Source organism: Phragmites australis, chromosome 2, assembly GCF_958298935.1.
Source record: "Phragmites australis chromosome 2, lpPhrAust1.1, whole genome shotgun sequence".
In the NCBI taxonomy this organism is placed as follows: Eukaryota; Viridiplantae; Streptophyta; class Magnoliopsida; order Poales; family Poaceae; genus Phragmites; species Phragmites australis.
The window spans coordinates 42,413,212-42,426,253 of NC_084922.1; the positions used below are offsets into that span (position 1 = coordinate 42,413,212).

Genomic DNA, 13,042 nt, shown 5'->3' on the forward strand with positions numbered 1-13,042 from the left:
ATTATGCTAGAAATTAAAAATAGTCTCAAACAAATTTTATTAAAAAAACTCAAAAAATAATAGGCCAATTCAGTAACCGTGGGCTTCAACCCTTCAACCTGTTTATCTGACACGGACAGCCCACAAGCCCAAAAGCTCCACGCCCAGCCCACTTGCGGGGTCATCAAAACCCTACCCCTAGCGCCCCCCATTCTCCCCACCCCAGCCGCCGCCACCTCGTCGCTTGAGGTATCTCCCTATCGCGCTGCTAAATCTTTCGTGAGCTCGTAGATTGGTTTGTGCGACAGTCGATCTCCTCCTACCGCGAGGTGCTTCTACAAGCGCCTTCGTTTTTTCTGTGAATTACTTGTTGGTTTCATCTGCTGCTAAGCAATTGCGTTCCTTGAGTCGTAGTTTTTAACTCTCCGTAGCTAACACCTTCGTGTTGCATTTCTCTCTGATGGGGATGCGTTGCTTGAAGCCGAAAACGCTAGCTTGCATGAGGCCGTTCGTTTGTTGCCATGAATCTTACGTACGAGGGTTTTTTTGTTGTTGTTCTGGGATCTTGATGTGCTGGTGAGCTCAAGCACAAGAGAGTCTTCTTGGAAACATAGCTGTCTGTATGCTGCATGTGATCTCTTGCACCAGTCTTGAGGCGCCACATAGAGCTCTGGTTCTGCGGTGGCCTAACCTAATCATTGTTGTGCAAGAGAGACATGGGTACGCTGTTTGCAGCGGGGGCTTCTTTGTGTTTCTGCTGCCAGTAGTTACCCAATAAGCACCCAGTTTATGGGCTTATGGTATTTAGTTTTCTGGTGTAGATAGTCATCACAACCTGTTGTTTTTTTTTAGTTTTTTAGGCTCATTTGAGTCAGAGCACAAGTACTGAGGCGCTGTAGCTTTTCTGGTTGCATAGTAGCCTATTTATTTGGGGTGCAAGAGAAATAAGGGAACCCGCTTTGCAGCAGAGATTTAATTCATGTTTCTGCTGCCAGTAGTCGCCCAACATTCACCCGTCTGTATCCTGAATTTGGTGATGGTTCAGTTGATTTAGGATTGCAATTAGTCTGCTTTTGTTTATATAATTATGGGCTTCACAACAATTTGAGCACAGTTGTTTGAGTGGCTTTTTTGACTATGTAGTAAGAGCAACTCCAACCGGCTCTTCATCTGGCTTGCTGTAGTAAAAAAATAAGGAGTTGGCACAAAAAACAACCTCCAACTGACTCTCCAACTGCCTCTTCATTTTTACCGACTCGCTATCCACTCGGCTGTGCTCGCCAAATCCAGCGAGCATCTCCCGCTCGCTATTCTCAGTTCGATACGAGATGATCACATTGGACCCCGCGTGAACAGTACTCGTCATATCTAATTTTCATTCCAATCTTCTCTTATTCAAAACAGTGGTTTTTTGTTTCTCCAAAGATCTTAGAATTTTTTATATGTGTTCTATAATCTATGTGCAGTCTATTTTAATTGGATTCACCCAAAAATCATGTATTAAAATTCTCCAAAAAAACTATTTTTATAACTTCTAGCAATTGTTATGGTCTCGAATAAATTTCCGAAAATGGGAAAATTCACTAATGTACTTCTTATGTGATAGACTAATTTCTAAAATTATTTTCAGCCCTAGGTTATATGATGAAAAAGTGAGTTTCTTTGTAATGCTCTATTTTATATGTATTTTTATAATTTCATGTGATATTCTTCTTTTAATTCAAACAAAAATTAAACATATACAAAATTTAGTTGTTGGAAATATAGCCGCTGTAATTTTTTTTATAGGATACTAATAAAATATAATGGGGTGAAATTTAGAGAGCGAGATTTAATGAGTCAGTTGGAGTGTGCTGATAAATAGGGAGTGAAATCTGGATAGAGAGCTCTCTCTATATAAGAATAGAGAGCCAAATTTGAGGGGTCGGTTAAAGATGCTCTAAGAGGTAACCAAATCTATAGCGAGCGAGATCAACATGGGTACTTGCTTTGCAGTGCAAACTACTTTGTGTATTTTAAGTTGGTTGCTTAATTTCTTGGTTGTTGCTACATTTTTTTTTGTTTTCACACTGTTGTTTAAAGATTGAACAAGCTTATATATATTCTGTTGTATTTTGCTTGTGGCATCCAGGCAGGAGCTTGTGAAAGTTCCCTAAGACTGACAAGATGGTTCTGAAGTAAGTTAATTTATGTGATTAAATTGTTGCAATGTGTTGTTGATGGTTTTTGTGAATTAAACACCTTTATTTTGTACTTGATGTTAACTATAGCATTATTCCAACTTGACCATGATGATCTCAAGTCACTCCTTTCTTGGCTTGCAGGACTGAACTTTGCCGTTTTAGTGGCCAGAAGATATATCCAGGGAAGGGAATCAGGTTCATTCGTGCCGATTCCCAGGTAACCCCCTGCTGATGTTGGAGGTCATTAATACAAGTACTACTTGGATGTTTATCTTACAGATTCGGGTTTTTGCTTCTGCAGGTTTTCCTCTTCGCCAACTCAAAATGCAAGCGTTACTTCCACAACCGCCTGAAGCCTGCTAAGCTTACCTGGACAGCTATGTACAGGAAGCAGCACAAGAAGGTATTTAGTTTTAGTTGTTAAGTCCTACATGTTGTACTCTCCACCCATGTATTTGGCTAGATAATGGATTCGGTAATTTTATACTCCTGAAATATCGTTAAGAACTTAATATGATGGTTTTGTTTAGATATAAGTTATTCTGTGTGGGAAGCAAAAGTAAGCTTCATAAGCAATGTAAATATTATTTTGAGGTAGCCTGAACATTTATCGTATGGTGTTCCCCCCTGTTTTGAAATGATTAGTTGATTACCACTACACATATTTGATTTCCAAAATGAAGTGAAATGTCTTTTTTTGTTACAAACTTAGATACGAAGTTTGGTTGAGTTGAGTTTTATTCAATGACTGGTACAACTCACCCGTCTTGTTAGTTTTGGACCCAGCCATACCATTACCGATTTGTTTCTACCATGCTGTTTTATTCTTTACGAGGCTGTTATTAAATGTGTAACTGCAGGACATTCATGCTGAAGCTGTCAGGAAGAGGCGTCGCACCACCAAGAAGCCATACTCACGGTCAATTGTTGGTGCCACTTTGGAAGTTATCCAAAAGAAGAGAAGTGAGAAGCCTGAAGTTCGTGATGCTGCTAGAGAGGCTGCTCTGCGGTACATTTTTCATCTTCTACAGAACTATACCATACAATTTTGATCTGGGTATCTCTATTTGTAAAGCTGATATTGCTGTTATTAGCTGTTGTACAAACTTGTCAATTTTGTTGTAATTGTCGTTGGTCATGTCTAATATTGAATTTTCCCCTTCCAGTCACTTAGCTTCAGAATTTGATTCGCTTAGAGTAGTTTGTACCTTTTTTATGGCCCAGCTAATGTGTTTATGTGATGTGTTTACATTTGCAGTGAGATCAAGGAGCGCATTAAGAAAACCAAGGATGAAAAAAAGGCAAAGAAGGCAGAGGTGTCGAAATCTCAGAAGACACAAACCAAGAGCGCTGCGCCGAAGGGTTCCAAAGGCCCGAAGATCGGTGGCGGTGGTGGGAAGCGCTGAATATTGCTTGCATGATAGAGATATAGTTCTGCTGCCTAGCCTTCTCTCCAACCCTATCATAGACCTTGGTAGAGTTACTGCCGTCTTGAATTTTCACCTTTAAAATGAGATTTGCGTGTCCTAAATGTTTTGGATTATTCCTTTAAGAGTTGTTGACATTGGTGGCACTTATCTGTCAATTTTTATTCACCAAGTTTCCTGCCATGGTCAGCTTCCTGCCATGGTTCAGTAGCTTTTGATTCAAGTCCCTTTCTTCGAAAAGATCAAGCTCGTAGAAACAGCGAAGGAAAATCAACAATGCCTAATCAAACAACTTAATCCCTCTGTGATCATCCTCACAGTTGTTAACGTGCCGGGCCAGGTCCTTGTCCACGGCCGTGCCCTGGCATTTCACGCTGGGCGGCGTGAGGTTGCACGGCTCCATGGACACGGCTCGCATGCACGGCGTCTTGGGAACCTTGTGGTGAAACGCAGTGTGCAGAACCGTCGGCCGGAGGCCCGCGAGGCTGCTGCTCATGTACCCGAACGTGGACATCCCGGACGTGAGCAGCACTTCGGAGAAGCTGAGCAGGTAGATCTCCGTGAGCGCCTTCTGGTTGTGCTCCAGCTTCCCCGTCGCCTGCCGCTCCTCGTGGCTCGGCTGGAACACGCCGACCCTTACGCCTCCCTTGGCTGCGTGCTCGTAGTACGTCGACCGGATCCTCTCGTAGTAGTCGGCGTACAGAGACGCGACCAAGATGGCCTTGGAGCCGGCTGCCGCCGCACCATTGTCGCCGTTCGTCGTGCTGAGGTTGCCGGTCACCGCCGCCTCGTCACCATCGATTTCCGGCAGTATATGCTCCTGCCGGGAGCACGCGAGGATTTGGTTGTACATGTCATCGACCGGGATGGTAGAAAAGGGGAATATCCTGATCTGTACGCCGATCCTCTGGCTTGCCTGAGCCAGGTACGAGTGGTAGTACCTCGTGACCAAGCCCCACACGGTGTTGGAAGGGTGGAACAAGTACCGGGCAAGGAGATGGGACACGCTCTCCTTGGCTGGGAACAGCCGTTGGAGCTCGCCCCGGAACTCTGCCATCGAGTACAGCGACGGCACGAAGTAGAGGTCACTGAACAGCAGCAGCCAGTTCACCTTCGCGAGCACGAGCTGGTCGTCGCTGCAGAAGAACAGGTTGTCCATGAACTCAATATTGTGCGCCAGGCTCAAGTACACGTACGGTGGCACGGACTGCACCGTCGCGTTCGCCGGGTCCTTCACGATCTTCTTCTTGCCGAGGAGGTTCCTGTACGATTGGTCGGGGTTCACCCCGAGCCGGAACAGGTTGGCGACGGGGAAGTCCGGCGGGAGCACCCATGTCGTATCCGGGAACGGCTCGCAGAAGAGGTCGGTGGAGTCTTGGGGCAAGTCAACGAGGAGGACGCGGTCGGTGAGGAGCGCGTAGACGAAGCCGCTGAGCATCGACAGCATGCGGTTGCCAAGGCCTTCGTAGGGGAGCCAGACGAGGTAGTTACACTCCATGGCCTCGGTGCTGCGGCCGGACCGGAGCTGGGCGACGGACTTGGCGTAGAGCGGCGTGCCGGGGGCGCACTTCTTGTGCCGAGCCTCGTAGGCACGCAGCTTGTGTAGGAGGTACGGGGACGGCGCGTAAGGGAAGTACTTGTAGTACTGCGCGGATTGGTACCGGCTCAGGCACGCGCGGCGGTCGAAGCCGGGCGCGAGCAGGCCGCCGAGGAGCTCGTCGGCCTTGGTAGTTGCACCCGTCGTGCTGGTGCTGGCATGAGAAGCGTTCATACACCCTGGACGATATAAACAAAACAGTACAACTTCGTGAGTGATCGAGATGACATGATGGCGTGAAAGGTGTACATATAATCACGAGCAAAACTAATACGACATATATTCAGGTCAAGATCAACGTAATTGCCGATCCCCAACTTGACTCGAAACGATCAATAATGCATATGGATTTGATCAGATTAAAATTAATATTCTCGCGCTCAGCTCACTAAGCTTACGTTTGTACATGGCACGAGGATCGCAAGGAGACGAGTGACCAGTTTGAAGTGTATACCTTCACTCATCGCCGCGCTCAGCTTGGCGCCAGCGCTCCGCCAAACCGTTGCCGCGCTCTCCCGCCCGTGGAGGAGGATCGCGAGGAACGGCAGCGACATCAGGCAGACGAGGAGTACGGCGCCCGCCCTGCCCCGCCTCTCCTTCGACTTCTCCCTCCCCGGCGTGCCGGCCGTCGCCACCGGACCGTCCAACTCTCGCACACCTCCAGCGCCGCCCATCTTCATCACCTATTATATGTACGTGAACGCGTAGCTGATCTCGGATCGGGGCTCCAGTGCAAGGCTTTAATAGATTTGCCGCGCGGTTTGTTTGTTACTAGAACAGGTGACTACGCGCTGGATGGAGTTGACTTTCCGTTCGTTAGAGTGCACTGCACGTGCTGACCCCCTTGTTACGAGAACATGCAGGGGTAGCTACGCGCAGGATGGAGTAGGCCTTCTCTCTCCACCGACCTTTCCTCTAGGCTCTAGGTTCACCTGCTGCCACCCTAGTCTAGAGAGAGACTGTTGGAGTGATGAGACGGTAAAGTTGCACCCGTTGATCATCTTTCTTGGTCTCTTTAGATCCTGTTTGTCTCAGTTTATACGTGTGCATAATTCGTTTTTTGAGAATTCTGTGAAAATTAGATTCTGCTTCTTTGAATTATACAGTTTATTTTCAAAATTTGCTTACTGATAATCTACTGTAGAATCCTATCGTTTGGTACAACTTCTGCAGAATCCTTCAGAATCCAACAAAAAAAAGCTGTGTCAAACAAGATCTTAATTTAGGTGACAAACCAGAATGTAATCGTCGAACACAACGCCTTGACTGTTGACTTGGCTATTAGTAAGACCATTGAAAATTGATCTAGACATTCCAGTGTGCGGCTCGGGAGAGCAGGACTTTGAATTCCGAGGTCAGAGGTACACGACAAGTTGAGTTATATTACATGAGCTCATAAAAATTACACTAATTCATTTGTCAAATGTTTATCAAATTTTACTTAGAAATATTTGTGAAAAGTATAGTCAAACATGTTTATTCGAGACCATAGTGATATCCTAAATGAAAAGCAAAAAGGGACGTAGTCCATACTCATGCGCAATGCATGAGCAAGTGATAACGTTCAACCAGACTAAGCAGTACTTCAAATCCAATCCGGCGAGTCCGCTAATTGTATGTGAGGCAATCTCTTTTGCACTAACTAGTACTTGACCTTTTTATCTTTTTCCTCGATTAACTCTCCTCCAACGTGCATTGTTAAATATGATCTAATTCAATCTTCTCTGCAAGAATTAATGGACAACATGCATGTGAGGCCTTGTGTATTCGTCTGGATAACATGCATGTGGGTGCTGGTGCTTGTGTTGATTGAGTTTGGACGCCTGAGTGGTCCGTACCACACGATGGTTAGTAGATCGTGCTCCTGCCATTCTGTTGGTTTTGTTCCATGGCATGTAGTATTAGGTTTAGGATGTTCTTTTACCTTTTGCCAGAATATTTTTATTTTATTTTATCATGGTTCGGTAAGTACTCTGCTTCGTAATGAAGTGGGGAGCGAAAGCTCCAAAACTAAAAAAAAAAAGAATCCGTCTATTGCGTTCCTACGAAATAATCAATCCTTCTCAGTAAGAATGACAGTTTTATTGGAGAATTGACAGAATTGGGGATGATGCTATATATTCACACAGCTATTGATGAACTACAATCCTTTATGCAGTAGGTACGACGACAGTCGCGGGATTGTCACAACAGCGCCAGCGACGCTTACAAAACTGGGCCTCATAATGCATGGCAAGTGATGCAACCAAGTATCCCTACGTATCCCTACACTGCAACCGGGTGATTACCTCGCATCAGTGTCAGCCATCCATCGCCTGACGTCCATGGCGTCGCTCCATCTATCAGCACTCGCATATGTATTGCTCAACAGCGTGTACTTCCCGCTGTTATCAGGGTCCATGCCACTGAGCTTCTTGGTGATCACCTCGTCAACAGCCACATTAGCATGTGTCTTGCACGCTCCCAGCAGTATCCTCCAAACCACAGGGTCAGGGGCTATGGGCATCTCAGCGATGAAGCTCAATGCCTTCTCCAACTGACCGGCACGACCAAGGAGGTCGACGACGCATCCATAATGCTTCATTTGCAGTTCTAGGTTGCGAGCGGATTTCATGCTTTCAAAGTGATCAAGCCCTTCCTGAACAAGTTTCCTGTTACTGCAAGCGATCAGCACGCCGATGAAATTAACCTCATTCGGTCCGAAACCTTCAGCGAGCATATCATGAAAAACGTTCAGAGCATCATCCTCAAACCCATTGTTTGCTAGTCCTATAATGATCGAGTTCCATAACAAGGTGTCCTTCTCTTTCATTTCTTTGAACACATGTAATGCTTCCTGCGCACTCCCACACTTTGCATACTTGTCAATCAGGGAGTGGGAGTTTTCCAGAATGACGTCAGCTTTGATCTTGTTTCTTTTCACATAGTCATGAATCCACTTACCGAGATCAAGTACACCCAAGTGCGCACACGCAGAAAGTACACTGGCAATGACAACAGCATCTGGTTTCACTTTGGCTCTTCGCATATGCCTGAAAATCTCCAGAGCATCAGAGAAGTGACTAGCCTCTGAGTATCCGCATGTCATAGAACTCAATGAAATCAAATCTTTGTTAGGAATCTGATTGAATATTTTCCTCGCTGAGACCAGATCTCATCCTTTTGCATATGCAGTGATAATTGTATTAGTGTCACGGTGATATTATCCTTCATGTGAAAGAAAACCTTTTCAGCTGATTGCAGCTGCCCACTTCTACCATAGTAATCGATCAAAGTATTTCCAAAGTACACATCTACCTTAATAAAATAATCATCTATGTACCTAATCATGCAATCTGGCACGCTCCAATCTCCTAGTGCACGCTGAAATCACCTTGACCATTGTAACCTTATCAGCTTTCACTCCTTCATTCTGCATTGACTTGAATAATGTTAAAACCTCTTTTAATCTATTGTGCTGGGCCTGCTGGCTGTATCCACAGATCAAAGAATTCCAGGACACGGCGTCCTTAACTACCATCTCGTCAAAGATAGATCTTGCACAGAACAGATCACCACAAGCAGCATATAGATGAATCAGCGAATTGGAAACAAAGATATCCAGCAGAAACCCAAGTTTTGTTACATGGCTATGCATCTGTTTCCCTTGAGAACACAAACTTTTGCACAAGCCTTCAATACAAAAGGAAATGTCAGGTTGTCTGGCCCCATACCTTTTTCCCGAGCCTTCTTGTAGAATGAAATGACATCTTTTGGTGCATCACTCTGTGCAAGACCCATAAGTATGATATTCCAAAGAAAAGTTGGTGGTGATTCAATCTGTTCAAATGCTTTGAGTAAAAATAAGATCTGGTTGCTGAAGAGCATAAGATATGATAACCTTGGACATAGCATACTGGCAGCTGTGCAGGCCAGAAACAATGAGATGGGCATGAAACCTTTTTATAGCTTCCATCATTACAATGTCGATAGCGAACTGAATTGTTCCAGGAACTGTGAGCCAATTAAAGAGGTGCAAGAAATGGACATGTCACTCAGGTCACCTACTTCCTGCAAGGGATCATACAATAAGTAAAGAAGAAAGAAACAATACTGCAAAGCAGTCATTTTGAATGTGGTAACAAATGAACAAATACATCAAGCTATTGATTCCTATTAAGAAGATACCAAAAAAAAAGAGAGAATAGCGCACAAGGAGAGGACTGAGTTTACATATTGAGGTCATATCATTCATGACAATAGATTTAGCAGACGAGAAAAATGAACCTTTTAATTTTACTTTGTTGCATGGAAGATAAAAAGATAAAAGAATGCAATAACCCACCGTTAGGTCAGCAGATCTTATAAAAAATTGGTATACTGCAGGGAGAGAATTATAAGGTGGTGATTTTGCAACAAAATTTGAGAGAGCTTCTCCCCAAGGCTTGGTTCTTATCAGACATAACAACTGATGTTAACTACCGAGTGTCACCAACCAAAGCAAGGCCAGGCACCTTAAGAGTTTTCCTCTCATCTACTAGCTTTCGTGCTTGTTCAGCATCTCTGAACCTACCAAGCTCATTAAGCATATTGGATAACACTGCAAAATCACCTCCGGATTCTCTTTCTAACTCTAGTATCTTCTTTATCGCCCTCTGCCCCATCTCCACTTCTCCATACTTACTGCAACAACCCAACAGTATCCTCCATACAACTACATTAACCTCCATAGGCAACCCTCCTATTATTTGCTCAGCCTCACACAACCGTCCAGCCCTACCTAGCATGTCTATGATACACCCAAAATGCTTGACCTCTGGATTCATATTATACTCATAAACCATGCTTTTGAAAAACGCTAGTCCTTGCTCCACCAGCCCCCCATGGCTGCAAGCATTGAGGACACTCAGAAAGGTGATTCTGTTGGGCCTAATCCCTGATCTTCTCATCTCTGCTAACAGCTCAACTGCCTCAATTGACAGTCCATGCATTGCAAAACCTGAAATTATAGATGTCCATGACACCAAGTTTCTTCTATCCAGCATTTCATTGAACACCTTTAGGGAGCTTTGGATAGAACCAATCTTAGCATACAAGTCTATGAGGGAATTCCCGACCCGGACATCTGACACAAGACCCTTCTTCTCACAATAGCCATGCAGCATCTCACCCATAAGGACCCCTCCAAGATTAGATATCGCAGGAACAACTGCTAACACAGTTATCTCGCTCGGGCTAATGCCTCCTGCCATCATGCGGCAGAAAAGGGCAACAGCCTCCGCAAAAAAACAAGCGCGTGTGTATCCATCTATCAGCCCGGTCCACGAGACAACATTCCTGCAGGGCATCCGCTCAAACAGAAGCCTCGCATACTCAACCTCACCCCATGCGGCGAAGCCAGTGATCATCACATTCCAGGAAACCGCATTCTTCACGGGCATTTCATCGAACGCCGTTCGGGCTTCCACCAAACGCCCGCACACGACGTACACATTGACAAGGGCAGTGTGCACGTAGGTATGGAATTCAAACCCCTTCCGGACCACGAGCCCGTGGAGCTGTGCGCCGGCTCGCGGCCACCCTAGACCTGCGCAGGCCTTGAGTGCGAAGGCGAAGGCGAATGTGTCATCAGCCAGGTGCCGACGCGCGTGCCTGAAGACGTGCAAAGCTTCTTGGGGAAAAGGGCCGTGAGAGTAGGCCTTGAGGAGGGCGCGGGCGCGCCACGGCGCGGGACTTCGGTCGAACACCTGGTGGGCGACGAGCTGGGCGTGTATTTGAAGGAGCTGGCGCCTCCTGTCTTGGTGCCTCAGGAGGAGGGCGACTAGGCTGTGGAGGTGAGAGGTCGTGGCGGGACGGAATGGTGGGGTTGGGCTTCGTCGCCTCAGGAAGTGGGAGGAAGAGAACCATGCCATGGAGTTTCTCCTCCAATCCTACCGAGTGCTAACCATAAAAGGACTCTCTACCTGTTGTCATCTACCCACCTCTCTACCAACAAACTTTATATTTGGTGGGGTTAATTACATTCATGTTATTATAAACATTGTGATTTTGAAATATGACATTACAAATCGGTTATTTAAAAATATATTATTACAAATATTATAAAATTATATCCAGACTATTATCATTATAAATTAGACACATCTCGTAATAGTATGATCTAATTTCAGAGATGTATAATATCATAAATTTAAATTTCGAAGATTTCTAATTGTATGATTCAATTTTCAAAACATTTGTAAGGGTATGGATCCAAAATCAAAAAAATATAATATTATGTTTTCAAATACTAGATTTATAATGATATATTTTAAAACCACAATATTTATGACACTTGAGGGAGCATGTGATTATGTGAAAGCTAAACTGGCATTGCAGCTGCAGGTGTCTTGAGACTTTGAGACCCGAGATCGACCGCTCTGAGCTTTTTATAGTAAGAGAGTTATGTCTGGTTATCTTGTGTAAAAAGAGTTATGTCTAAGTTTGGTCCTTCTTTCTTCATATAGTAGAAGTAGTGACGTATACATAAATAATATATATTTATATTATGATAGTCTTATTCATGCTAAATACCCCTACTACGAGGTTATTATTATGGAGAGTGGGTATACTTAGTTTGTCTGGTTATCTTGTGCGTCCTATCTCATCAGTCGCATGCTGTCACGTCCACTTATGAAACCATTGTACCTACCTACAAGATCATCCTGTAGCATTAATTGCTATGAGACGGACCATTGCACCATTACATCGGCTACAACTTCGTTTGCCAAAAGCAGGTGTCTAGGAAAAGAAAATACTTGAGTGTGTAGCATTAAATGATATTAGACTGGTTAGGTGAATACATGTCCCACGACTAACAAGGGTTGATCATGGGGTTTTCTTCCGCGATCAAGGAACTAGTCGTGCAAGCCCTGTTGGACGTGCGTGTTAGAATCAACTTTTGATAATATCTATTGATAGTGGGCCTTTGCTGGTTTAGGCTCATAGAACAGAGGATCTCTATTTTTTGCATCGATAGCAGCCCTAAACTCCCCTAGGGATGCGGGAGACTAAGTGATTTTACCACATGGCCATGGTCGTGGTCTGATCAACCACTTGGACCCCAGGTGAACATAAGTTTTAGCTCAGGGGTTGGTTGTCGAAGTTGCCCCCTCATGTGTGTAGCGAAAATGATCATATTACGTCATGATTGTAATGTTAGTGATTAATGATAACATAGTTAATAAGACTAACATGTATGTTAAGTATATATTTTCTGAGTCGTTGGGTTAAAGGCTAGTGTACGAATTTGAGGCTATAAATACCCTTCACTCAGTCTTTTGAAGGTGTGACATGCTACTAAAGTCTAAATGAAACTTATACATACTTGAGAAGACATCCAATACACCGAAATATTTAGTACAATCATCCAAGGCAATTAAAGCACGTGTTTAATTAGTGATTAATGCTTATAGGTCTAGAGAGAGCGTTGCTAGATGATTACTGCATAGAGAGTGGATCAAGGAGTGATCCTAACTTGTACTGGGTGGTACCTCGGCACCTTGAGCTGGAGTTGCTCAAGCTTGTTGATCCTCCGACTTGGTGTGGAGTGACTGCAAGACACGTGTACGGGGGCATGAAGATCCTTATCTTTATGGCTCAAGCTCTGAAGTGAAAAAGACAACAACTGACCGGGACAGAGGCTAGTAGTGAGACCTTGCCTTTGTAGTTTGGTGGCACATCCGGATTGAGGCATTATCTTTGTGACTTGGTGACTCAAGAGCCGTGATCAGAAGAGTCTTAACGATTGGGAGCATATCCTTGATAGAGCTCCAACATCGACTAGGGGTGGTATTTATATTATCGATACCACGGGATAAAAAAAACTCTTGTGTCGA

General features: G+C 44.6%; 2 protein-coding genes and 1 pseudogene across 3 annotated transcripts; 1 reads left to right on the forward strand and 2 right to left on the reverse strand.

Annotated features, from left to right (window-relative positions):
• The first annotated feature begins 125 nt into the window (after positions 1–125).
• On the forward strand, positions 126–3,812 carry LOC133908998 (large ribosomal subunit protein eL24-like). 2 transcript variants are annotated; one of them, XM_062351252.1, is made up of 6 exons: positions 126–228; positions 2,111–2,156; positions 2,304–2,379; positions 2,464–2,565; positions 3,023–3,171; positions 3,421–3,812. In XM_062351252.1, exons 2-6 carry the CDS (start codon positions 2,146–2,148, stop codon positions 3,566–3,568), a joined length of 486 nt encoding a protein of 161 aa, XP_062207236.1. In that variant the 5' UTR covers positions 126–228; positions 2,111–2,145; the 3' UTR covers positions 3,569–3,812. The 2 variants fall into 2 exon arrangements, with proteins under 2 accessions (XP_062207236.1, XP_062207237.1); XM_062351253.1 differs by having other exon boundaries at positions 207–308.
• LOC133908997 (probable fucosyltransferase 8) lies at positions 3,794–5,877 on the reverse strand. The gene is made up of 2 exons (XM_062351250.1): positions 5,641–5,877; positions 3,794–5,365 (listed from the first exon to the last, which is right to left on the reverse strand). Exons 1-2 carry the CDS (start codon positions 5,864–5,866, stop codon positions 3,870–3,872), a joined length of 1,722 nt encoding a protein of 573 aa, XP_062207234.1. The 5' UTR covers positions 5,867–5,877; the 3' UTR covers positions 3,794–3,869.
• Positions 5,878–7,237: 1,360 nt separating this feature from the next.
• LOC133907387 (pentatricopeptide repeat-containing protein At2g22410, mitochondrial-like) lies at positions 7,238–11,125 on the reverse strand (annotated as a pseudogene).
• Between the last annotated feature and the right edge of the window lie 1,917 nt (positions 11,126–13,042).

Bases quoted from the DNA above. Each gene is read 5' to 3' on its own strand.
- LOC133908998 (XM_062351252.1), top strand. The intron at 2,380-2,463 runs GTAACCCCCTGC...TTGCTTCTGCAG, and splicing joins TCATTCGTGCCGATTCCCAG to GTTTTCCTCTTCGCCAACTC. The intron at 2,566-3,022 runs GTATTTAGTTTT...GTGTAACTGCAG, and splicing joins ACAGGAAGCAGCACAAGAAG to GACATTCATGCTGAAGCTGT.
- LOC133908997 (XM_062351250.1), bottom strand. From the start codon at position 5,866: ATGAAGATGGGCGGCGCTGGAGGTGTGCGAGAGTTGGACGGTCCGGTG. The intron at 5,366-5,640 runs GTATACACTTCA...TATATCGTCCAG, and splicing joins GAGCGCGGCGATGAGTGAAG to GGTGTATGAACGCTTCTCAT.